General features: G+C 45.4%; 2 protein-coding genes across 2 annotated transcripts in view; one reads left to right on the forward strand and one right to left on the reverse strand.

The window, feature by feature from the left end:
* Positions 1 to 26,350, forward strand: part of LOC148143726 (uncharacterized) — a 437,486-nt gene that overhangs the window by 250,276 nt on the left and 160,860 nt on the right. The window lies entirely within an intron of this gene.
* Positions 1,592 to 2,506, reverse strand: LOC148143734 (uncharacterized). Its single transcript, XM_087974473.1, has one exon. The coding sequence runs from the start codon at positions 2,504 to 2,506 to the stop codon at positions 1,706 to 1,708; it is 801 nt and encodes a 266-aa protein (XP_087830599.1). The 3' UTR covers positions 1,592 to 1,705.

Below are 26,350 nucleotides of genomic sequence, written 5' to 3' on the forward strand. Positions count from 1 at the left end.
CTCTGAAAGTGGTCTTAACAACATGATGTCCCAACTCCTATACACAACGCTGTGAACAACGAAGGCAAGTGTAATGAACGCCTCTTAACCACCCTGTCTACCAATGATGCAACTTTCATAGAACAATGTACCTGAAACCCACCATGTCTCTGTTCTACAACGCAACCCAGAGCCCTATCATTAACTATACAAATCCTGCCCTTCCTTGTTTTAGCCAAATGCAACCCCTCGCTTTTATCCATACCTCTCTCATACACATGCTCTCTCTGAGACACTCACACCCTCTCACAGGCTTCTCCTCCATCACACTCACGCTTCAAGCATACACACACGCAAACAGACACAAACTCTCTCATGCACACACACTCTCTCATACACACACAGGTCTATGGGGTGAATTTGCATTTGCAGATACATTCAATTTTGATCAAAAAGCAAACAACCTGCAGGCAGTTGATACATGTAATATTTGTAAATTCCTACTTTGGAAATAGAACCAGTCTGATTCAAGATTGGGATACAGACAGACTCAAACCTCACACATTTCATTATTGTCTGAACTGAGATGAAACCTATTTATATAAAACCTTAAGTAATCTCGAGAATCTGACTTCAAAGACTTTCTGGAATTTACACATTAATGAACTAAAATTTGCAATCTATTCTAAAAGACAAAAGACTTCACAACAATCTAGGTTTGTTCAATATATCCGATCATTTGCACTATACTGTGATCTTTTGCTATAAATTATGCCTTATGATCCTGTTCCACAGCTTTCTGATGACGGAGCAGCGCTCCGAAAGCTAGTGGTTCCAAATAAAGCACTATAGCCTGATGTGTGATTTTTTTAACTTGATCCAACCCAGTCCATCTCTGGCTCCTCCACATCATTTCTAGTGAAGGCAGCCCACACCTCCCGGTGCTGCCAGTAAACCTTACAATGCTGATGAAATGACGCAGTACCTGCACACATGAAAAATTTACAATTTTTAATGATACCAGCTACTCATTCACTGCTCCATCTGATACATGACATTGGAAACTTAGCGCAGGAGGCTGAAAGAAATGAGCAGCTTTAAAACAAAAACCTCTTGGAGCTCAAAGCTTTCAATGAAAGTCTGAACCCGGCAGTAAGTTCAGGTAACCTTTATCAAGACCCAACTTTGTTACCACTTCAGATCCCCCCAGCAAAAAGGCGTAGAAAAAGTAGCTTATTTTTTAAAAAAACAACTCAAGGTCAAAGAGTACACAGTCTCCCCACCCCCCACTTTCTTTACTATTAGTCACCACCAAGTTGTCCCTTTGTAATTGGATCCTTGGTACAGCCTTAACCCATAGGAAGTATTGCCTCACTCAGCAATTTCAACCCAGACCCTGCAGCCAAGTAAGTTTCTCCCTGTTCATTTCTGCAGGTGGGGGAGTCAACCACACTGCTCTGGGTCTGGAGTCACATGTAGGCCACCCGGGTAAAGGATGCAGCTGGGACAAATGAGTGAATCCTTTCCTGCAACGGCAGTTTCCTTTCCTAAAAAGGGCATGAGTGATTCAGATGGGGGATCTCACGCCCCCGCCCCCACCCGCAAAAATGGTTTCATCGTTAGATTCCGAACTCCAGACTTCTGACCGAATTCCAATTCCGCCATCTGCCACAACGGGATTCAAACCCAGGGGTCCAGTCGATAATGGGACTCTGCCATTGCTCCTTCAATCCCCCTGCCATGGAATGTGAACTCGCTGGTGCCTCTGCAGGTGGGAAGAGTGGGTGAATCCCTTCCCACACTGAGAGCAGGTGAATGGCCACTCCCCAGTGTGGACCCGCTGGTGGACCAGCAGGGTGGAGGCCTGTGTAAAGCCCTTCCCACACTCAGGGCAGCTGAAGGGTCTCTCCCCAGTATGGACCCGCTGGTGCTTCAGTCTGTCGGATGAATTGCTGAAGGCTTTCCCGCACTCGGGGCAGGTGAAGGGCCTCTCCCCGGTGTGGACCCGCCGGTGGGTAAGCAAGGTGGAGGCATGGGTAATGCCCTTCCCGCATTTGGGGCAGCTGAAGGGCTTCTCTCCAGTGTGGACCCGCTGGTGCTTCAGTCTGTCGGAGGAATTGCTAAATACCTTCCCACACTCAGGGCAGCTGAAGGGCCTCTCCCCCGTGTGGCCCCGCTGATGCCTCAGCAGGCCTGAGGAATTGCTAAAGGCCTTCCTGCACTTGGTGCAAAGGAACGGCCTCTCCCCGGTGTGGACCTGCCGGTGGGTCAGCAGACTGGAGGCCTGCGTAAAGCCCTTCCTGCATTTGGGACAGCTGAAGGGCCTCTCCCCCGTGTGGACCCGTTGGTGCTTCAACAGGTCAGAGGAATTGCTGAAGGCCTTACCGCACTCTGTGCAGGGGAACGGCCTCTCCCCGGTGTGAGTGCGCCGTTGAGTCTCCAGGGCAGACGGGAAATGGAAACTTTTCCCACAGTCACCACCCTTACATGGTTTCTCTACGGGGCGGGATCGCTCAGGTTTTCCCATGGCCAAACCTACGCACGAAAATGTGTAGAGCCCCTCCCTGCCGTGAATCCCTCTTTCCAGGCTGTATAACTATTTCTGGCTCCACCCTCAGTGCACTGCAACAGTACGGTCTCTCATCCAGTCCCACTGATTCTGAAAACATACAGAAACAGGAACTAAAAAGCTTTGCTCCTTCTCACAGAATCACAGTCGAAAATTGTTGCGTTCCCAATGGATTGAGTGACTGTCAGACATTGACATCAAAGTGAGGACTGCAGACACTGGACACTCAGTGTCGAAAAGTGCGGTGCTGGAAAAGCGCAGCAGGTCAGGCAGCATCCGAGGAGCAGGAGAGTCGATGTTTCAAGCATAAGCCCTTCATCTGTTGATTTTGAAACTTCTGTCTTCAGATCTTCAAAAAGTCTGTGAAAAGAGATTACAAAAATCATCACTGTCAGTGCAGGGTAGAAATTCAGAACAAGCAACTCTACTTTCTGCAGAACGTTCTTTTCTTTTGTTACTCCACAAAATTGAAAGCATCATCCCACTCTCTCTCTTCTCTCCACCTCTGTTCTCACTCCGCGCTAATTCTCCTGAAGGTGCTGATTCAGGATCTTACAGGGGCAGAAAAGCAAAAATGTCAAGTCTGACATCTCTCTGAATTTTGGATAACTCCACCTGAAAGTTAATATCTTTCCCAATATTGGAATACTGCTGAGACTGAACAGGTCTGATTTTGGGAAACAAATACTGTGTCAATTCAGGGTGAACCTGCAATGCAGCTTCTTGACGAACAATGAAACACGAAATGGTTAACATCCCCTGGAAAGGGGAGAAAAGGAGACATCAAGGTATTACACCGACACCAGAGAGAAAGTTAACATGCCGATCAGGTATCCAGAAACAATCTAGGCCCGTTTGCCAGCACTTGGCCCATTTTCCTTTAACCCCTTCCTATTCATATACCCATCCAGATACCTTTTAAATGTTGTGATTGCACCAGCCTCCACCACTTCCTCTGGCAGCTCATTCCTTACACACACCGCCCTCTGAATGAAAAAGTTGCCCCTTCCGTCCCTTTTAAACCTTCCCTTCCCCACCCCACCTGCCCACCCTGAACCTATTACCCTTACATTCTGGAGTATCCCATCTCAAGGAAAAGACCTTGACTATTGACCCCATCCATGCCTCTCATGATTTTATCAACTTCAGCCTCCAGCGCGCAAGGGGAAACAGCCTCAGTCTGCTTGGCCTCTCCATTTCACTCAAACCCCCCAACCCTGGCAACATCCTTGTAAATCTTTTCTGAACCCTTTCAAGTTTCACAACATCCTTCTGATAGGACTCAGACCAGAACTGCACACAACATTCCAAAAGTGGCTATGGTTCTGCTGAACAATGGCAATTTAATTCCAAAATATTAATTTCTTCATGAGAAGGGAATAATTGGCAATGTAGCTGTAAGAAGCCTCTTGCGGAATAGTGAAGAACTGAGTGAGAGAACTTTCCATTAAAATGGAGAGGAACAGAGGTGATTCTGCGACTGGGAACTTAAATCTAAAGCAAGGAAATTACAACGGCAGAGGCACAATCAGGCCACAACAAATGAAGGAACATTATTGAAAGAAATGACAAACATTTAAAGAGCACCTGGAGGAACTGCAACAGTTGTCCATTCCTGTCTGAAAAAATAAAACACAGAAGGTGGCACAGCCACGGCTAACAAGGGACATGATGGATAGGACTAGATCCAAAGGAGTGGTGTACAAATTGGTTAAAAATAAAGTAGCAGATCTGAAGACTGGGAGCAGTTCAGGTTTCAACAAAAGGATTGGTCAAAAGGGGAAAATGGGGTATGTGAAGAGGAAAAAAAATTAGAGAAAACAATAACAGGCAAAGTTCTCATGTGGAACAAAGAGATGGCAGACCAATTAACCACATATGTTGCTTCTATCATAAAACACAGGTAACATCCCATGCTAGGGTTGAGGGATTTGAGCTATACGAAGAAGTTAAACATGCTGGCGGTTTTCCGTGGAGAGTCGGACGCTGAGGGGTGACCTTATAAAGGTTTTAAAATGATGAGGTGCACGGATAGAATAAATAGACCAAGTCTTCTCCCTGGGGTGGGGTAGTTGATAACTCTAGAACATAGGTTTAGGGTGAGAGGGGAAAGATTTAAAGGAGATGTAAGCGGCAACTTTTTCATGCAGAGAGTGGTAAGAGTATGGAATGAGCTGCTGGAGGAAGTGGAGGAGGCTAGTGCAATTGCAACATTTAAAAGGCATCTGGATGGGTATGTGAACAGGAAGGTTTCGGAGGGATATGGGCTGGGTGCTGGCTCAAGTTATCCCTCCTCCTGCATTGAATTTCAAATCCATCTTCATCATGTCTTTCCTCCACTCCTGGCGTTCTCTTTTCTCCTGTCTACAAACTGAAAATAACATCAACACATCAATGCTCTCCTGGTCACTGCGGTCTTGGAAGTACCCAGTTTCTGTTCCAGCTCCACAAATGATCAGATTCATTCACCTCAAATTCACAGTCCGCCTTCGTGTCATTCTAGATCTCTCTCTCTCTCCCACTCCCTTGTCCTGTTTTAAGGCCACACAAACCAAGCTCAGGGCCAGGTCTCTCAGAGTGAAATGAGGAAATTCTAGTTGAATGACACCAGCTGTCACTTCTCTCCCGGAAATGACAGCTGATGGTGCCCTCACCAAGATGGCCGCCCGCGCTCCCCGCTCCAAGTCAACACGCGCCTTAACCTTACAAAGATGGCGCCCTGTTACCCGGGCAACACGAGAGCTCCTTCGGTGGTGAAGTGGGCCTGGGGAGGTTTTATTCACGGCCTCAGGCCTCCCCCTCGGAGTTTATAAACTCCCCAGTCTCCCTCCTCCCGCGGTTCCCAATCCTACCCTGTCTCACTGTCTCCTCTCCCCGGGATGTTTCTGAAACCTGTTCCTGTTCTGAAGAAGGATCACCGGACCCGAAACACCTCCTCGATTTCTCTGGACAGGCGCTGCCGGACCTGCTCAGCTTTTCCAGCGGTTTCTGTTCCGGTTCCTTCAGCCGCCGGCGCCATTTCTCTCCCACACTCAGTAACTGTGCCTCACCGCACGCATGCGCACAGCCAGGGGCCCATAGAGAGGTTTCTCGATCGCATGGGATCATGGGAATTCAAGGTGCCATTAATGTCATGAAATCCAGTATCCCATATGCCTTCTTAACTGTCCTATTCACGTGTTAGTGAAGTACACGTCAGGGGCAAATCTTTCATCGATTTTAGATTTATATATTGAGTGGAACATTACAGGTGTTTAACTCTAAACTCTAGTTCCAATTCAGTGTCAGTATAATCGCTCTTTATCTGTTCTCAAATAAGCACCGAATGAATGCTCTCCATCTGACCCTTCTTAACGTTGATTTTCTTTAGTTTGCAGATTCCAACACTCTGTTTCAATAATTTATTAAAATCTACTTCCGGTACATGGGCGTCGCTGGCTGGCCAGCGTTTGGTTCTCCTTGAGAATGTGGTGGTGAGCTGCCTTCTTGAACCGTTGCAATCCACATCCTGTACGGTGACCCACAACGTCTTGAGGGAAGGAATTCCAGGATTTGGACCAGTGACACTGACGGAACAGTAATACATTTCCAAGTGAAGATGGTGAGTGGCTTGGAGAGGTACTTGCAAGTGGTTGTGTTCCCATGTATCTGTTTTCCTGGTCTTTCTAGATGGAAGTGGTTGTTAGTTTGAAAGGCAATTTGTAAGGTGCTTTGGTAAATTTTTGCAGTGCGTCTTGTAGATACTATACTACACACTACTGCTTCTGAACAGTGGCTATGGTACCAATCAAGCAGGCAACATTGACCTGGATGGCATGATGCGTTTCAAATACAGTTGAAGCTGCAACCCCATCCAAGCTAGTGGGGAGTATTCCATTACACTGCTGATTTGTGGCTTGTAGAAGTTGGAACACGTTTTGGAGAGTCAGGAGGTGAGTTAATCACTGCAGTATTTCTGGCCTCTGACCTGCTCTTGTAGCCACTGTGAATATATGGTTCATCTAGTTAAGTTTCTGTTCAATGGTAAACCCCAAGGATGTTGATTGTGGGGTATTTAGTGACAGTAACATTGTTGATATCACAGGTCAGTGGTCAGATTATCTGTTTTGGGGATGAGTCCTTGTGTGACATTTGCGTGGCAGTCATGTTACTTGCCACTCATCAGCCCATTGGATATGGTTAAGATCTTGTAGCATTTCAAACTGAACTGCTTCAGTTTGTGAGGAGTTGTTTATAGTGCTGAACATCTGCAATTATTGCAACATCTCCAATTCTGAACTTATGATGGAGGAAGGTCATTGATGAAGATGGTTCGGCCTATGAACTCCTGCAGAGTTGTCCTGATGCCGAGATGACTGACCTCCACAAACCAGAGCCATCTTTCCATGTGCTAGGTATGACTTAACAATTAAGACATATAAAACTAATTGAAGGAATAGGTATGAGACAACCCTCTTCAGGGTGTCTCCAGTGCAGGTTTTTCTATTCTCGAAACCAATCTGATAAATGTTGACATTCATCAGCCTTTTGATCTTGGCAGTTTCCTTTCCCTCCAACATTTGCTTCACGTTAGCAAGTTGAATTCATCTGCATTTTTCAGGAAAATGGTTCACAGAAGGTAACATTCTTCATATCTGTGTAATTTTCCATGGGAAAACTGTCTATAGTCCACCAGTTGGAGAGAATTTCTCTGAAAAGGTTTGTCAAATGCCCTGCTTCCACAAGACCCAGTGTTCCCAAAGTTGAAGTACTTTTAACAGCCCCTTTATATTTTCCAGAATTCCCATGATAGGAGACATGTGCCACTTGAACGTGTGGTTGGGGAACTGGTGCAGGAAGCAAGGATTTAAGTTCTTGGATCACTGGGGTATATTTTGTGGTAAACATAAATTCTACAAGAGAGACGGCTTGCACCTTAATAGGTTAGGGACCAGCATTCTGGCAGGCAGGTTTTCTACTGCAACACCGCTACATTTAAACTAAGTAGCGGGGGGGGGGGGGGGGGGGGGGCGGGGCGGGGGGGGGAAAGGGGACAAGCTGGATGTTTAAAAAGGAAATTGAAGGGAAAGTTAGAATAAGAGAAGTCAAGAAAGACAACTGTATTAATGAGGCAGAAAACTCAGAAAGGCATCATCCTGTAAGGTTGAGTGAAATAAGGGTTGATGGGAAGGGTGAGAGCAGTAACAAATTAAAAATACTATACATGAATGCACGAAGCATTAGACATAAGATGGATGAGCTTGAGGCTCTTTTGGAAATTGGCAGATACGATATTGTGGGGATAACTGAGACGTGGCTTCAAGTGGACAGGGCCTGGGAAATGAATATTCAAGGATACACGTGCTATCGTAAGGACAGACTGACGGGCAAAGGGGGCGGGGTGGCCTTGTTGGTAAGGGACGATATTCAGTCCCTTGCGCGGGGGGACGTAGAGTCAGGAGATGTAGAGTCAGTGTGGATAGAGCTTCGAAATACTAGGGTAAAAAGACACTCTTGGAAGTCTTCTACAGGCCCCCAAACAGGAGTCTGGATGTCGGATGTAAGTGAAATCAGGAGCTGAAATTGGCCTGTCGCAAAGATGTCACTACAGTTGTTATGGGGGATTTTAACATGCAGGTAGACTGGGAGAATCAGGATGGTATTGGGCCTCAAGAAAGAGACTTTGTGGAGTGCCTCAGAGATGGATTCTTAGAGCAGCTGGTGCTGGAGCCGACCAGGGTGAAGGCAATTCTGGATCTGGTGTTGTGTAACGAACCAGAATTGGTCAGAGACCTCGAAGTGAAGGAGCCATTGGGAAGTAGTGACCATAATAGAATTAGCTTCAATCTGCAATTTGAGAGGGAGAGGGTACAGTCGGAAGTGACAGTACTCCTGTTGAATAAAGGGAATTATGGAGCAATGAGGGAGGAGTTCAAAGTTCAATGGTGCAATACCTTAGCAGGGATGACGGTGGAGGAACAATGGCGAATATTTCTGTGTATAATGCAGAAGATGCAGGATCAGTTCATTCCAAAAAGGAAGACAGATCCCAGGAGGAGGCATGGGCGGCCGTGGCTGACGTGGGAAGTAAAGAAACATATAAAGTTAAAAGAGAAACAGTATAACATAGCTAAGATAAGTGGGAAAACTGAGGACTGGGAAGCTTTTAAAGAGCAACAGAGGATTACTAAGAAGGAAATACGCAGAGGGAAAATGAGGTACGAAGGTAAACTGGCCAAGAATATTAAGGAGGATAGTAAAAGCTTTTTTAGGTATGTGCAAGGCAAAAAAATGGTTAGGACAAAAATTGGGCCCTTGAAGACAGAAACAGGGGAATATATTACTAGGAACAAAGAAATGGCAGAGGAATTAAATGGGTACTTCAGATCTATGTTCACTGGGGAAGACACAAGCAATCTCCCTGAGGTAACAGTGGCTGAAGGACCTGAACTTAAGGGAATTTATATTTGCCAGGATTTGGTGTTGGAGAGACTGTTAGGTCTGAAGGTTGATAAGTCTCCGGGGCCTGATGGTCTGCATCCCAGGGTACTGAAGGAGGTGGCTCGGGAACTCGTGGATGCATTGGTGATTATTTTCCAGAGTTCAATAGATTCGGGGTCGGTTCCTGAGGATTGGAGGGTGGCTAATGTTATACCACTTTTTAAGAAAGGTGGGCGAGAGAAAGCAGGAAATTATAGACCAGTTAGTCTGACCTCAGTAGTGGGAAAGATGCTGGAGTCTATTATAAAGGATGAAATTACTGCACATCTGGATAGTAGTAACAGGATAGGACAGAGTCAGCATGGATTTATGAAGGGGAAATCATGCTTGACTAATCTTCTTGAATTTTTTGAGGATGTAACTCTGAAGATGGACGAGGGAAATCCAGTAGATGTAGTGTACCTGGACTTTCAGAAAGCTTTTGATAAAGTCCCACACAGGAGGTTAGTGAGTAAAATTAGGGTGCATGGTATGGATCAGAATTGAACCCGACAATGGAACACCTTAAATTTCAAGAACGTTGAAAGGGCAAATCAAACTGTAACCTTGAAGAGATATGCTTCCATTTCTAACCTTGGGTGATCCAAATGAGACATTTTTACTGATCACTCCATTTCAGAGTGCTGCTCTTTCATCAGGTGGTCGTGGACAGTAAGGTCATGATCACAGAATTTATAGCCAAAGGAGTCCACGGTCATGGAGATGTCCTTCACTAAACAATTTTAGATTAAATCTTTCATATTTTAGAATGGGCTTCTGTTCTTTGTGTACAGGCCCTTCCTGCTGTGAATTCCACTTTCCAGGCCCGTATATCTGTTTCAGGCTGCACACTCAGTGCGCTGCAACAGTAGGGTCTTTCATCCAGTCCCACTGATACTGAAAACGCACTCAAGCAGGAACCAAAAGCTTTGCTCCTTCTCATAGATCCATAGTTGAAAATTGTTGCGGTCTCAATGGATTGAATGACTGTCAGACATTGACATCAAAGTGAGGATTGAAGACACTGGATAGTCAGAGTCGGAAAGTGCGGCACTAGCAAAACACAGCAAGTCAGGCAGCATCTGAGGAGCAGCAAAGTCTGTTTCGGGCATAAGCCCTTCATCTGCTGATGTTGAAACTTCCGTCTTCAGATCTTCAAATACTCTGTTAAAAGAGATTATAAAAGTCGTCACTGTCAGTCCAGGGTAGAAATTCAGAACAAGGAATTTTACTTGCCGTTGAACATTCTTTTCTTTTGTTATTTCATAAATTTGAAAGCACCATCCCGCTCTCTCTCCCCTTCTGTTCTCACTCTGCTCTAACAAATTCTCCTGAAGGGGCTGATTCAGTATCTGAGAGGGGCAGAAAAGCAAAAACGTCAGGACTGACATCACTGAAATTTGGATAACTCCACCTGAAAGTTAATATCTTTCACAACAACATTGGGATATTGCTGAGAGTGAGCAGGTCTGATTTTGGGGAGTAAAACAAGTGTAAATTCAGGTTGAACTTGCAAAACAGCTTCTTGAGAAAAAAACAGACACGAAATGGTTAACATCCCGGGAGGTGGGAGTGGAATGAGATATTAAGGCTTTGACACCGACACCAGAGAAAGACTGAACATACAGACGTGGCAAATATCTAGTGGGAAGCCAGAGTCAGAGATATACAGCACAGAAACTCTCAGTCCAACTTGTCCATGCCGACCAGATATCCCAAATTAATATCGCCCCGTTTGCTGGCACCTGGCTTCTATTCCTCTGTACCCTTCCAATTCATATACCCATCCAGATGCCTTTTAAATGCTGTAATTGTATCAGCCTCCACCACTTTCTCTGGTAGCTCATTCGTTGCAAGCACCACCCTCTGAATGAAAAAGATGCCCGAGGTCCCTTTTAAATCTGCGCCCCCAACCCACAGCCCTCACCCTGAACCTGTTACCCTCTAGCTCTGGACTCTCCCATCCCAAGGAAAAGGCCTTGTCTATTTACCCTATCCATGCCTTTCATGATTTTATAAACGTCTATAAGGTCACCTCTCAGCCTCCGGCGTGCAAGGGGAAACAGCCCAGTCTGTTTGGCCTCTCGCTATCACTCCAACCCCCTGGTTACATCATTGTAAATCTTTTCTGAACCCTTTCCAGCTTCACAACATCTTTCCAATAGGAGGGAGACCCGAATTGCACACAATCTCCCAAAAATTGCAATGGTTCTGTTAGCCAATGGCAATTTAATTCCAAAATGTTAATTCCTTCATGAGAAGGGAATAATTGGCAATGTAGCTGTGAGAAGTCCCTTGCAGAAGAGTGAAGAACTGAGTGAGAACTTTCCATTACGTTGGAGAGCAACAGAATTGATACTGAGACTGGGGACTTAAATCTAAAGCAAGGAAATTACAGGCACAAACAGGCTGCAACAAACGAGGGCACATTATTGAAAGAAATGACAGACATTTGGATAGCACCTGGAGTAACTGCAATAGTTGTTCCATCCTGTCTGAAAAATAAAACAAAAGGTGGCCCAGCCACAGCGAACAAAGAATATTATGAACAGGACTGGATCCAAAGAAGTGGCACACAAATTAGCTAAAAAAAAGCATCTAGTCTGAAGACTGGGAGCAGTTCAGGTTTCAACAAAAGGATTGATTAAAAGGGGAAAATGGGGTATGTGAAAAGGGAAAAAGAGGATTGGTGAAAACAATTACAATTAGAAACCGGCAAAGTTCTCATGTGGAACAAAGATGGCAGACCAATTAACCACATATGTTGCTGATATAATCACAAAAGGAGGGCACAAGTAACGTCCCCAAAATGTTGGGGAACATATGGTCCATTGAGAGCAGAACTGAAGGAACTGAGTAGTCGTAGGGAAATGGTGTTGGAGAAATTGATGGGATTACAAGTTTACAAATCCCCAGCACCTGGTAATCCACACCCCAGACTATGGCCCGAGATGCATCATGCAGTTGTCGAATTTAGGCTAATCTTAGCAGGACTTCAACACATAATGATTAGGTCTTTGGGAGTATTGCTTAACAAAGAGACCTTGGAGTCTAGGTTCATAGCTTCTTAAAAATACATTAGGAAGTGCAGTGGAGATGGTGGATTCATTAGTTATAATATTCCAAAGTTCTCTAGATGTGAGAAAGATTCATTGAGTTTATTTAAGACTGAGATAGGTAGGTTGTTGATTGTCAAGGTGATCAAAGGTTATGGGGAGAAAGTGGGAGAATGGGGTTGATAAACCAGTCAACCATGGTGGAGCAGACTCGATGGGCTGAATGGTCTCATTTCTACTCCTATATCTTATGGTCTTATGGTTCCAGTGGATTTGAAAAATGCTAATGTAACACCTGTATTCAAAAAGGGAGGGAGGCAATATGTGGGAAATTGCAGACCAGTTAGTTTAACACCTGCTGGTAGAATCAATTATCAAGGAAGCAATATCAGAATGTCTGAAAGTCAAAACTCCATACATCAGAGTCAGCATGGTTTTATGAAGGGCAAATCAGATTTGACTAAATTCTTCAAAGATGTAACAAGCAAAGTGGATAATGGTGATCCTGTAGATGTAATATATCTGGCCTTTCAGAAGGCATTTTCTGAAGTGCCACACAAAAAGTTAATTCACAGGTGGGATCATATGGGATTAGGAGTAATTTATCAGCTTCAATAGGTGACTAGCTGATCGGCAGAAGACAGACAGTCCGAATCTATGGCTTTTTTTCTGGATGGCAAGATGTAACTAGTGAGGTGCCACAGGGTTGGGTCCTTGGACCTCAGCTATTTACAATCCACATTAGTGACTTGGATACAGGGATAAAAGGCTCTTTTGCCAAATTTGTGAATGACACAAAAATAGGTGGGACGGTAAATTGCAATGAGGAAATAAGAACCTTACAAATAGATATAGATAGGTTAGGAGAGTGGGCCCAAATGTGGCAGATGGAGTTTAAGGTGGATAAGTGTGAGGTCATGCATTTTGGTCAAAGAAAAAAGGGAGGTGACCTACTGTCTAAATGGGCAGAGACGTTGGGGTGCTCTGGTGCAGAGGGAATCTGGGTATCCTCATTAATGAGTCACAGAAAACTAGCATGCAGGTACAGGAGATCAGAAAGAAAGTGAATGCAACGTTGGCTTTGATAGCTAAAGGAATAGAAGACAAAAGGTAACGAAATGTTGCTGCAACTATACATGGCATTGCTGAGGCCGGACCTGGAGGATTGTGCCCAGTTTTAGACCCTTTTTTCCCCTTATATGGTTATGGTAGGGGATTTAACTGTCCAAACATAGACCGGGACTGCCATAGGTTTAAGGATTTCGTTGGAGAGGAATTTAAGTGTGTACAAGAAAATTTCTGATTCAGTATGTGGATGTACCTACTAGAGAAGGTGCAAAACCTGACTTACTCTTGGGAAATAAGGCAGGACAGGTGACAGAGGTGTCAGTGGGGGAGCACATTGGGTCGGCGCCCATAATTCTATTAGTTTTAAAATAGTGATGGAAAAGGATAGACCAGATCTAAAAGTTGAAGTTCTAAATTGGAGGAATCCTAAGTCTGACAGTATTAGGCAAGACCTTTCAAAAGCTAATTGGGGCGGATGTTCGCAGGTAAAGGGACGGCTGGAAAATGGGAAGCCTTCAGAAATGAAATAATGAGTAGACCAGAGATGGTATATTCCTGTTGGGGTGAAAGGAAAGTCTGATAGATGTAGGGAATGCTGGATGACTAGAGAAATTGAGGGTTTGATTAAAAAAAAAGGAAACATATGTCAGGTATAGACAAGATAAATCGAGTGAATTCTTAGAAGAGTATAAGGTACAAAGTATAAACAAGTATACTTAAGAGGGAAATCAGGAGGTCAAAAAGGGGACATAAGATAGCTTTGGAAAATAGGGTGAAGGAGAATCAAAAGGGTTTTTACAAATACATTAAGGACAAGAGGGTAACTAGGGAGAGAATGGGGCACCTCGAAGATCAGCAAGGTGGATTGTGTGTGGAACCGCAGAAAATGGGGGAGATACTAAATGAGTATTTTGCATCAGTATTTCCTGAGGAAAAGGTTATGGAAGATATAGACTGTAGGGAAATAGATGGTGACATCTTGAAAAATATCCATATTACAGAGGTGGTGATGCTGGATGTCTCGAAACACAAAGGTGGATAAATACCTGGGACCTTATCAGGTGCCTCTAGAACTCTGTGGGAATCTAGGGAAGTGATTGCTGGGCCCCTTGCTGAGATATCTGTAAATCAATAGTCACAGGAGAGGTACCAGAAGTCCAGAGGTTGGTTAACTTCTGAACTCAATTTTTCTTGCTAATGTACCATAGCCTTGCTGATTGCTTATTGCTCCTGTCTGACAACTGGCATTGATTGGTGTCGAAGGACGCTGAGGCCCCTTTGTACGTCCATTCCTGATGAAAGACCCATGCCCAAAACAGCGACTCTCCTGCTCCTCCGTTGCTGTCTAACCTGCTGTTTTTCCAGCACCACATTTTTCGACTCTGATCTCCAGTTCTCACTTTATTCACACCCCAATATATCACCATTTAAATAATGCACCTCCTTTCTGCTTTTTTTTTTACTGCAAATGCTATAACTTCACATTGTGGTCCTGTATTTGCCATGTGTTTGTCAACTGTGGACTTCTCTACATCGGGGAGACCAAGAGTAAACTTGAGGAACGGTTCGCCGAGCATCGCAGCCGGGTCCGCAGAGACTGACGGGTCCTCCCAGTCACCACCCATTTTAATGCCCCATCTACAGTTCTCCCTAAACTCTCCCCCACCGCCCACTCCCCCACGAAGAAGGTTTACACCCAAAACATCGCCTTGTCCACCTCCTTGTGCTGCCTGGCTTCGTGTGTTCTTGCAGTCTCCTGGCGATGTATTTTGCCAATTGAGGCACAGACCTGGACCAATTTTTCCAATGTCTCGGCCTGGATTCACTCCTTTTCCTTTCAGTTGCCGCAAGCCAACAACCGAACCCCAAATTGAAAAAAAGTGAAATGGAAAAAGTGTGTGAGAAAAGAGACGACCATACTCACAGATGTTGGACGGAGAAAGGAGGTTGGAGTCTGGGGTGAAGCTCAGTCTACATTCCAAAGAGAGGAGCACCAGCAGCAGCTTCAGACGCTCGTGGTCCAACTTCCGCATTCAGACAATGCGGTTGCTCTGATTGGCAGGAAGACCAATCTCCTTCTGGTCCTCCAGGGCTTCCGATTGGTCCATCAAAAACAGGTCGCGCGCCTTTCGTTTGGGCAGCGATGAGCATGCGCACTGCGTTGCTGACACCGGCAAATATCAGCAATATACTCTTGTGGGGTTCTAGTTTTATGGACAGACTTTAAGTCTCCAAATGCAAATAGGAAAACAAAGTAGAGCAACAATTTTGTTCCCCCGTGGCTCGACATTTTATTGCTTTTGCATTTTGTCTGGCTGATCAACTTTTGTATGTCTTTTCCGCATGTTTGGCGGCGGGAGGGGAGGGGAGCCCAGAACTGGAGGGCATAGGTTGAGGATGAGAGGGGAAAGATTTCTGAGGATCTTAAAGGCCAACCTTTTTGCACAAAGGGTGGTATGTGTATGCAATGAAGTGGTGGAGGCTGGCACAGTTACAATATTTAAAATGCATTCTCATAGGGCTATGAATAGGAAAGATTCAGAGGGAAATGGGCCAAATGCTGGGAAATGGGTCAAATGCTGGCAAATGGGTCACTAGATTAATTTAGTTTGTTTCTGTGCTATACAAATCTATAACTCTATTTTGACATAGTCAGAACCAATTTCATGAGACTAAGAATAGGCCATTCACCCCTTACAGCCTGTCCTGAGCTGTGGCCTAACTGCGCCTATTTCAATGCAAGTTTCAGAAGATTTCAGCAGCTCTTAAAAATTGAACATGCTTTCAGACTTTAATGATGTTTCTGAATGTATCATTTTAGCTATTCTCAATTTTAAAGATCAGCCATTTGTCACCCGTCCTGACTCCCAGTTGAGTCATCTATTCTCTCTCTCTTCTGAAAAGGCCTTGATACAGTGATCAAAAAGGGCTCGAGGCATGAGAAAGGATGGGAGAAAAGAGAGAGAATGGATGAAAGGGCAGAGGGTGGTGTGTAGAGAAACAGAAAATGGACAGGAACAGAGGGTTTGGTCTAGAGAAAGATTGGGGGGCAGAGGTTAGTGGGGGGGGGGGCAAGAGAAAGACCTGCAGGGCAAAGGGTAGGGGGCAAAGTGAGAGAATGGGGCAGCAGTAAATGGTGGAGGGGGACAAGAGAGAATGGGGTACAGAGCATTGTGGGGTAGAGAAAGAGTGGAGTGCAGAGTGTGAGGGGAGAGAGAATAGATGGGAGTCAGTGGATGGCAGGAGAATGGACAGAGGGCAGACCGTGGGTGGAGAAAGAGAATATGTGGGGGAACAGAGGGATGGAGAGCAGAGGATTTGGGGGAGAGAGAAAATGCATGGGGAGTCAGAAGATGGGAAGGGGGACTGGACAGGGGCGCAGAGGGTGGGGGTGAGAGAAAGAAAGAGAGAGAGAGAATGATACGAAGATAGGTGGAGTTGTGGACAGTGAGGAGGGCTGTTGTCGGCTGCAGAGGGACTTAGATATGATGCAGAGCTGGGCTGAGGAGTGGCAGATGGAGTTCAACCCTGCCAAGTGTGAGGTTGTCCATTTTGGAAGAACAAATAAGAATGCGGAATACAGGGTTAATGGTAGGGTTCTTAGTCAGGTGGAGGAACAGAGGGATCTTTGAAGGTTGCCACGCAGGTGGATAGAGTTTGTAAGAAGTCCTATGGAGTATTATCGTTCATTAGCAGAGGGATTGAATTCAAGAGTCGTGAAGTGATGTTGCAGCTGTACAGGACCTGGTTAGGCCACAGTTGGAGTACTGTGTGCAGTTCTGGTCGCCTCACTTTAGGAAAGATGTGGAAGCTTTGGAGAGGGTGCAGAGAAGATTTACCAGGATGTTGCCTGGAATGGAGAGGAAGTCGTACGAGGATAGGTTGAGAGTTCTCGGCCTTTTCTCGTTGGAACGGCGAAGGATGAGGGGTGACTTGATAGAGGTTTATAAGATGATCAGAGGAATAGATAGAGTAGACAGTCAGAAACTTTTTCTCCGGGTACAACAGAGTGTTATAAGGGGACATAAATTTAAGGTGAAGGGTGGAAGGTATAGGGGAGATGTCAGGGGTGGGTTCTTTACCCAGAGAGTGGTGGGGGCATGGAATGCGCTGCCCGTGGGAGTGGTAGAGTCGGAATCATTGGCGACCTTTAAGCGGCATTTGGATAGGTACATGGATGGGTACTTAATCTAGGTTAGAAGTTCGGCACAACATCTTGGGCCGAAGGGCCTGTTCTGTGCTGTATTGTTCTATGTTCTATGTTCTAATGGATGGTGTGCCGGGAGTGGCGAGGGAATGGACAGGGGTGCCGTGGGTGGCACGGGGGAATGGAGAGGGGGGAGCCATGAATGGCGGGGGAGAATGGATGGGGGTGCTGTGGGTGGCAGGGAGAATGGTCAGGGGATGCTGTGGGTGGCAGGGAGAATGGTCACGGGATGCTGTGGGTGGCAGGGAGAATGGTCAGGGGATGCTGTGGGTGGCAGGGAGAATGGACAGTGGCACTGTGGTGGTGGAGGAATGGACAGGTGGTGCTGTGGGGATGTTTGTGTCTTGGAGAGAGATGGTGGTGGTGAAAGCATCCCACTCACTCCAAGCATCCCCTTCTCTGCACACATGTGGTGCACATTTTTGTTAGTCTGGATGGGCTGCTGTTTGGAGGGTCAGTGTTGACTCGATGGGCCAAATGGCCTGCTCCCACACTGTAGGGATTCTATGATTAGGAGAGCTGTCAAACCAACAACTTCTAATTGGTGAAGTAAAAGACCTGGAGCCAATCTTTAAGCAGTTTTCCATTTATTCACTCAAACTGCCCTTTCAATTGAATTCCTTGAATTTAATGTGTTCCGTTGTAGTTTAATTATGATCCATGAAAAGCAACATCCAGTCACATCTGAGGGCAGAACCAACTCAACTGACTGAACAAGTGTAACAACTCTTCTGTATGCACTTTAGATGTGACATGCTCTCCCTCTCTCTCTGTTGACCCAACGGGATTACCAGGGCTAGAATTACCACTCTCAAAATACAATTGCTGATCGACTGTTTGCTTCTGCTGCTTAACATAAGGATTTAAAAGCTGCTAGCCTGATCTCGCAGAAAGCACAAAAACAGACTGTTCACTTGTGCCTGCGCAGAGATAAACTTTCATTTGGAATAGATCACAAAATAACAACAGGTGCCAATCCCACAACTCTGTGTTACACATGGAGGGAGGGGAGGGGAAGTAAAGTTTTTACTCTCAGACCTTAGAGGGGAGGACAAAGTTTCAGCCAGTGGGAAGTTAAAATTAAACCCTGTGCTGTTTTCTGTTATAAAAACTCAAACCACATGGATTTGGTGGGATTAAAAAATGAAGGAAAAGGAGCTTGCAAAGTTTCCAAGCCCCCACAACACACACACACATTTCCCACTGCTCAGCCGGATACAGTGCTGCTCCCCTCTGTTTAGGAGTAAACTCTGGAAAGGTGGTGGTATTGATAGTGAGGAGGATGGTCTCCGGCTACACTTTGATACCAATCAGCTGGTAAATGGGGCAGAGAGATGGAATTTAATCTCCAGGCATTCTGGGAAATGTAATAATGGAAGAAAGTAATCAATAAATAGTAGGTCCCTACAGAGTGCTGAGGAACAAAGGAACCTTGCTGTCCAAGTCCAGAGATCCCCGAAGGTATCAGTACAGATAAAACGAGGGAGTGAGGAAGGCATAGATTTGTATTTTTTTCATACAGATGGTGGTACGTGTGTGCAATGGGCTGCCAGAGGAAGTGATGGGAGCTGGTACCATTATAACATTTAAAAGGCATCTGGTTGGGTATATGTATTGGAACCAATGAGAGAGATATGGGTCAAATACTGGCAAATGGGTCACGAGATTAATTTAGGATATCCAGTCAGCATGGGTAAGCTCGACTGCAGAGTTTGTTCCTGTGCTGTATGACTCTACCCGCCTAGTTCAATGCAAGTTTCAGAAACATGTCTGCAGCTTTCTGCTTTTCGACATTAACAATGTTTCTGAATATGTCATTTCAGCTTTTCTCAATTTTAAAGATCAGCCATTTCTTGTGCTCCCCTGTCTTCCAGGTTGAGTCATCACCATCCATTCTCTCTCTTTCCCGAGAAGGGCTTGATACAGCAATCAAAGAGGGTTCGAGGTACGAGAAAAGATGGGGGGAAGGTAGAAGGGAGAGAGAATGAACAGGGGTGCAGAGGGTGGGGGGGAAGAGGGGGAGAGAGAGAGAGAGAGAGAGAGAGAGAGAGAGAGAGAGAATGGATAGGGGAGCAGAGGGGAGGGGGAGAGTGAGAGAAAATGGATAGGGGACAGAGGGTGGAGGGGAGGAGAAAGACTTGGGGACAAAGAATGGGGGGCAGAAAATGAGGGGGAGAGAGAGAGAATGGCTGGGCAGAGAGATTTGGTGAGTGCAGACTGTAAGGAGAGAGAGAAAATGCATGGGGACAGTGGGCTGGGATAGTGACAGCTCAAATCCCACCTTACCCAGGAATGGTGTCAGTGTTCCATGAACTGGAACCCACTCCATCCACAGCAGACTTGGGTGCAGTCGTTTCTCAATAGACGGTAGATTCATATAATCCATACGGGCCATTCGGCCCATAAAATTCAGACTGACCTTCCAAACAGCATCCCACCTACTTTCCCTGCAGTTCCCCATAGTGAACCCACCCTAGGTTGCAGATGCCTGGACACTTCAGCATGGCCAATCCACCCTAAACCTCAGATGGTTTGACTGTCAGAGGAAACTGAAGCACCCAGAGTTCACCCACGCAGACACAAAGGTGAGAACATGCCAAAGTCCACACAGAGAGCTGTATGAGAGTGGAATTGAACCCAAGTCCGTGTACTGTGAGGCAGTGGTGCTAACCACTGAGCCACCGTGCCACCTAGAGCTTTGAAGTTCTGCTTTGTTTTTGTAGCTTCTGACTTCTCATGAGCCTTCAGCAGCGGCTCTCTCCTCCTGACATTGTTAGACCACGCCTGCTGCAACTTCCCTTTTCCATTTTTCCAGCCCTGAGCACACCGGTTCCGAAATCCTGGCGCCAGGCAGACACTGATGCAATCTGGTCTTCTGCTGCCAACTGCAGAGAATGGTAACAATCCCTGCCACTATTCTCTCCCTGACCACCACTGCCCCCTCCCCAACATTGTTCGTACTCCAACCACGCAGCCAGTTAGTTCCTCACTCGTGCAGACCTCTCTCAGATCAGATTACTTACAGTTTGGAAACAGGCCCTTCGGCCCAACAAGTCCACACCGCCCCGCTGAAGTGCAACCAACCCATACATCTACCCCTTACCTAACACAACGGGCAATTTAGCATGGCTAATAGACCCGACCTGCACATCTTGGGACTGTGGGAGGAAACCGGAGCACCCGGAGGAAACCCACGCAGACACGGGGAGAATGTGCAAACTCCACACAGTCAGTCGCCTGAGGTGGGAATTGAACCCGGATCTCTGGTGCTGTGAGGCAGCAGTGCTAACCACTGTGCCACCGTGCCACCCGTTCTGTCTGACTTGTGCTGACATCCTCCTGACCCTGTCCACTGACCCAGTCAGAAGGCTTTGTCCGTAGAGGAAAGACCATCTCCCAGAATAAAGTGTCCAGTTAACTTTCCCCTTTTCCCCCAACGTGTCTGCAACCCGGCTTCCAGCTGCATCTTTCTGAGCCGAAGGTCCACCAGCCTGTGTTTGCCCTGGATCACAGCATCCAGAGCGTCTCAACTTCCGCAAATCGAAAGACAAGGCCCACCCTGCCCTCTCCAATGTGTATTGTGTAACTGCTTAATCATTTCTGGTGGCTGAGCAGAGGCTGATAGCCAAATTTGGAACCCCATGAGGGTGGCCTCAACTGGGACATTGGGTTCATGTCACACTACAGGTGACCCCACGACACTATACACTCTGTCTCTCTCACTCTCATACTCATGCTCGCACTCAGACACACACACATGCACACACCCTCTCACAGGCTTATACTCCATTATTCACACACTTTACCAAGCACGCACATACACAGACACACACATCAGTCTATGGTGTGAATTTGCAATTGCAGGATTTTAATTGCAAGTACGTTCTATTTTGCTCAAAAATCGCACAATCTTCAGACAGTCTATCCATGTAATATGTTATAAATTCTACGATGGAAATAGAACCAGTCTGACTCAAAATTGGGATACAGACAGACTCTGATATGAGTGAATCTCATGGGATATTTTTTTCCCAGAATATGGTTTCATCATTACATTCTGAACTCCAGATTTCTGACTGAATTCGAATTCTGCCATCTGCCACAGTGTGATTCGAACTCAGGAGTCCCCAGAGCTGGGTTGATAGTCCAGTCGATAATGGCACTCGGCTGTCATTCCTTCAATCACCCTGCAATGGCCTCCACAGGTGGGAGGAGGGGGTAAAGCCCTTCCCACACTGACAGGAGGTGAGCTGGCTGAATCTAGTGTGGACCCACTGGTGCGTGTGCAGGCTGGAAGAATCAATGAATTTCTTCCTACATTTGGAGCAGGTGATTGGCCGCTCCCTGTTGTGGACCTGCTGGAGAGCTTCTAAAATCTGAAAACAAATAATCAAGAAAGAACCCACTCTATTCACTACCGCAGACTTACAGCAAGGTTACACATTAAAAACTATGCACTTATCTGTTCCTGTGCTGTGAGCTCTCCCACACAGATTCCACCAAGACCAGTTGTGAATTTTGCTGTTTGTTAATTTTTCCTAGACGCACTCCAATGTCCAGAGATACATGATTTCAAACAACAAAGGCAGTAACTACATAGATTCACTGCTGTGTCAGCTAGCAGTGTAGGATTTTCTCTCTCTCTCTCTCTCTCTCTCTTTCAGACCATGTGCTCGCTGCCTGAAGCTGTCTTTCTCTCTTTTAAAAGTGCTGTTGACTTGATTTTTTTACTCCAAAGTTCCAAAACAATGCAACAGCATATAAAACATTGCTGCTCCTGGAATTCAAGGAAATCACCTCCAACACTAAAAATATCCTAAAAAAGAGCAGCTCTTACAGCCACAAATTTTCTCAGCCTCCATCTTGGATTAGTTCTTGGTGAACATTCCCATCTCCCAGGTTACAGTTATTGAAATAATTTGCTTTTCTATTTTTACTACCAAAGTGAATAACCTCACATTGATCCACACTAAACTGCACCTGCCATACATTTACGCACTCACTCAGCCTGTCCAAATAACATTGCATCCTCCTCACAGCTCACCCTTCCACCCAGCTTTGTGTCATCTGCAATTTGTGATATATTCCAATTAGTTTTCTCATCTAAATCACTGACATATACTGTGAATACCTGGGGTCCTAGTCCCAATCCCTGCAGTTCCTCAATCATGAATCATTATACAACATCGATCTGACGGATCCTCCCTGACTGACCGTACAAAATAGCAGATGTTTGCCTTATACATGTAATTAACAGGCCTAAGACCATTTATAATGCTGCCTCCCAAGACCTACTTCACCTCAGAATGCAGCCTTTTGCCTGAAAAATGGGCGAGTACTGAGAAATTTTACTAGGTAATAATCATACCGAGCCTGTAGTGCGGCACCCGGCAGAAACTATCAGATTGGATTATTACCTGTCTCCACCAAGCAGTGCATCGTGTAGTTGATGTGGGTAAAGTCTTAACATGTAAACCTAGCTCAGGTGAAGAGGCTGAGGAGTTCCTTACCGTTTTAAGGAATGCTATGGTGCTTCCTCTGGTGACGCTAACTACCTACAAGGGTGATCATCCCAATTTAATGCCCTATGTATGACTCTCTTACCTGATCAGGTACAGAAAGCTATTAAAACCCACAATATCCACTGGCAAGATGCTGAGGTTGCACAATTCAGCCGAGAGGTTTGTTACTTCTGAGAATGAAAGGATCCCAAGAGTAAGACAGAACTTGCCCAAACTACAGTGGCTAAACTTAAACCCAGGATTCAAAGTAGACCTTTTCGTCTGCAAGGTCAGTCAAGCTTGCAAATGAAACCCTCATACTATCGTCCAGTATGGCAGGACAGTAGAAATGGTACTGTGTATTCACAACATCCCAATGGACCTTGCGGTCCTCCTATGTATCCTTCCCCAACAGTCCATGATGCCCCTATACATCCTCTCATTACTCTTCACTGCCTCCCCCACCCCCTAGAGTCCCCCAACAACTACACCTTTGTTTCAATTGCAATGAACCAGGACATTGGTCCAAGAACTGCCCTTTCCATAACAGTCCCTGGTTCATCACCGCAGTAAAAACAACAGACAATCTCCTGGTCTCCCTCCCCAGTGACCTCAGCAGGTTGCCCTTTTACAGCACAAAACCCTTTTCAAAACTGACTCCCGGATATAGGGCAGCTTCCTGCTTTGAATTTTCCCATACTTACCGCTAGCCCAGAGGATGGACCTATGCTAATTCTTAACCATAATAGCCATGATATTGAATTTATGTTTGACACAGAAGCCACTGTTTCATCACTTCCCGTCCATCTTGCTAATGCTTTTGATTTTCAAATCTTGGACGTTGATGAAATCCTGCAGTGTTTTGATAGTTCCTCTAATAAACATGCATATGCTGTCCCTCTGACAGTGGTGTGGAAAACTTGTGTCACGCTCCCTTTTTGCTTTGTTGTTACTGATGGATTACGTATCCCTCTACTCGCTAGAGATCTCCTCTGTCCTCTAAATATTACGATTCAATGTCATGATGATGGTATCCGGATTCAGGATCCACCTCATTTTGTGCAATGCATCAATACCAAACCAAAGCCTCCTCGATAGTGGTCATTTGATTTGGATCCTTATGTTTTGATCCTATTTTACATAACGTCCCTCACCCCCACATTACTTTAGCTTATGATCTCAGGCTTGAACACACTATAATCCCTTACTGGTCACTACTCAGCACACTTGGGTGATTGGTGAGATCAGGTCACCAGCTGGTGGCGTTCTTTTCGTGTCAGTTCCTCTTCATAGCTGGAAAACTGGCCCTCTCATTTTCCCCTGTGTCACCACTCACTTGAACCCAGAACATAAAGCCTAAGAAGTAGGTTTTGACACACAGACTCTTTTTGACCATGCTGATCAAACTTGCCGTGAAATTCAGCTGCTCATTCAAGGATCAATCCTATTTTATGCACAGCCTTAGTCAATTCACGGCAGCCTTCATCATCATTATGCCCACCATCACCCGCAGGACGCAGTATACCATGGAGTCTGGGTGGTCTCTAAAACACAAGTGGGCCTTGCTAAGGTCCCACCCATCATTGTTCTGATCAAACCTAATTCTGTCCTCCTCTCTATATCTCAATACCCCCTGAAACCAGAAGGTGAAGCTGGCATTCAACCTGTCATTGCTTTATTTCTACAGCAAGGCCTTCTAGTCCCATGCCATTCTTCTGTCAATACACCTATCTTTCCGATCCCTAAACCGGGATGTCCTGAATGTCGTTCACGACCTTCGTGAAGTAAATAAAATCATTGAGGCTCATAATCCTCCAGTTGCTATTCCTGCTACTATCCTCAGTCAAGTTCCAGTTGATGCCAAGCTCTTCACTATCGTTGACCTCCAACATGCATTCTTTTGTCTTCCTTTGCATCCAATAGCCCAATACATTTTTGCCTTTTTTTAAGGTCCACCAATATATGTGGACTTGCCTACATCAAGGGTTTATTCAGTCGCCAACACCCTTTTCAGAGACTCTTCACGCCCAGCTTGAATTATTTGAATTTCCTGGAGACGTTACCCTAGTTCAATACATCGATTACCTCCTCGCTAGCCCTGACAAAGTGTCCAATCACACTGACTCCACTACCTTTCTCAACCATCCACATCAATGTGGCTATATTGTACCCCCCAGCAAAGTTAAGACTAATCAGAAAGAAGTTAAGTTCCTAGGTACTCTCATTTCTGAATTCGATCGGTGCTTGACACGTGAACGTATTGATCCTATTCTTTGTATTGCCCCTCCAACCACTCCTAAACAGATACGGTAGTTTCTCGACCTCATCAATTATTGCCGACAATGGATTCCTAATTGTGCCCTTCTGATCAAAAATTATCTCCCCGTCGTTGATTAGTGAGCCTTAACGGTATGAACTCACCCCATAACAACTACAAGTCTTTACGGAGCTTAAAACTACCCTCTCTTCAGCACCCATGCTAGGCTGACGTTTGTATGACTGCCACTTTCATCTTTATGTTGCCAGCCTTGACACCTGTGCTTCAGCTGTTCTCACCCAGCAGCATGGCTCCTCTTGGCGCCCTATTGCCTATTTTTCTACTAAGCTTGACCCTGTTGCTCAAGGTATGCCTTCCTGCATCCAGATTCTCTCTGCCATCCATACTATGGTAGTGGCTGCATCTAATATAACTTTACATCAAAATGTAGAAGTCTGTACCTCACATTCTGCAGTATCCTTGCTGATTTCTAAACATACTTAACACCTCGTTAAGGTTCGTCTCAGTCGCTGTGAGATTTCATTACTTCTGAATCCGTTTCTCTCCTTTAAATGCTGCTCTAACACTAACCCCCCTACATTCCTGCAGGAAGAACTGCTTGAACTGCCTGATCCTCCCCATGATTGTGTTCTCAAAGATGAACTTGTTACTAAACCATGTCCTGATCTTACGGACGACACAGATGTGATCAACAAAACGGATCAAGATGCAGGGAAGATACCTGCCCAACTGTCGTCTGATTCATATGAATGGAAGTTTACTTGCTGGCTATGATCGCTGTTTGGATGGATCGTGTGGATTGTACTGATAGTCCTTGGTCTCATCCTAGGAATATACACTGTCGTCCGCTTATGCGTGAAATGGACTGTACATTTGTTTTTCACCTAAGCCAAAGAAGAGTCTGCTTAATTGACCCTTGTCTAACCCTCTACCTCCATGCTCAAACTTCCATGCTGAAATCCAGTATCTTTCAGACTCTGCTCCTCTGGACGATGACCTAGCAGAGGAGGCACTTGACTTATTTGAAAAAACAAATTGACTGAATGGACTAATTGTTATAAGCCAAGTAGTTGTCATGAATTAACAAAAGAAGGGAATAAGAAAGTCGATAGCCATAAAACTTGTCTTGAAACATTTAAACTAAAATATAATATTGAATTATAGAGCACATTTGCTGCACACTAGAAAATAGACAGTCAGGGAGGCTTGGTAAAAGGGGAGAACTCAAGGTAT

Source organism: Chiloscyllium plagiosum, unplaced genomic scaffold (assembly GCF_037043375.1).
Source record: "Chiloscyllium plagiosum isolate Xiang-an unplaced genomic scaffold, Cpla_swu_hap1 HiC_scaffold_27, whole genome shotgun sequence".
Classification (NCBI taxonomy): domain Eukaryota; kingdom Metazoa; phylum Chordata; class Chondrichthyes; order Orectolobiformes; family Hemiscylliidae; genus Chiloscyllium; species Chiloscyllium plagiosum.

Bases quoted from the DNA above. Each gene is read 5' to 3' on its own strand.
- LOC148143734 (XM_087974473.1), bottom strand. From the start codon at position 2,506: ATGGGAAAACCTGAGCGATCCCGCCCCGTAGAGAAACCATGTAAGGGT.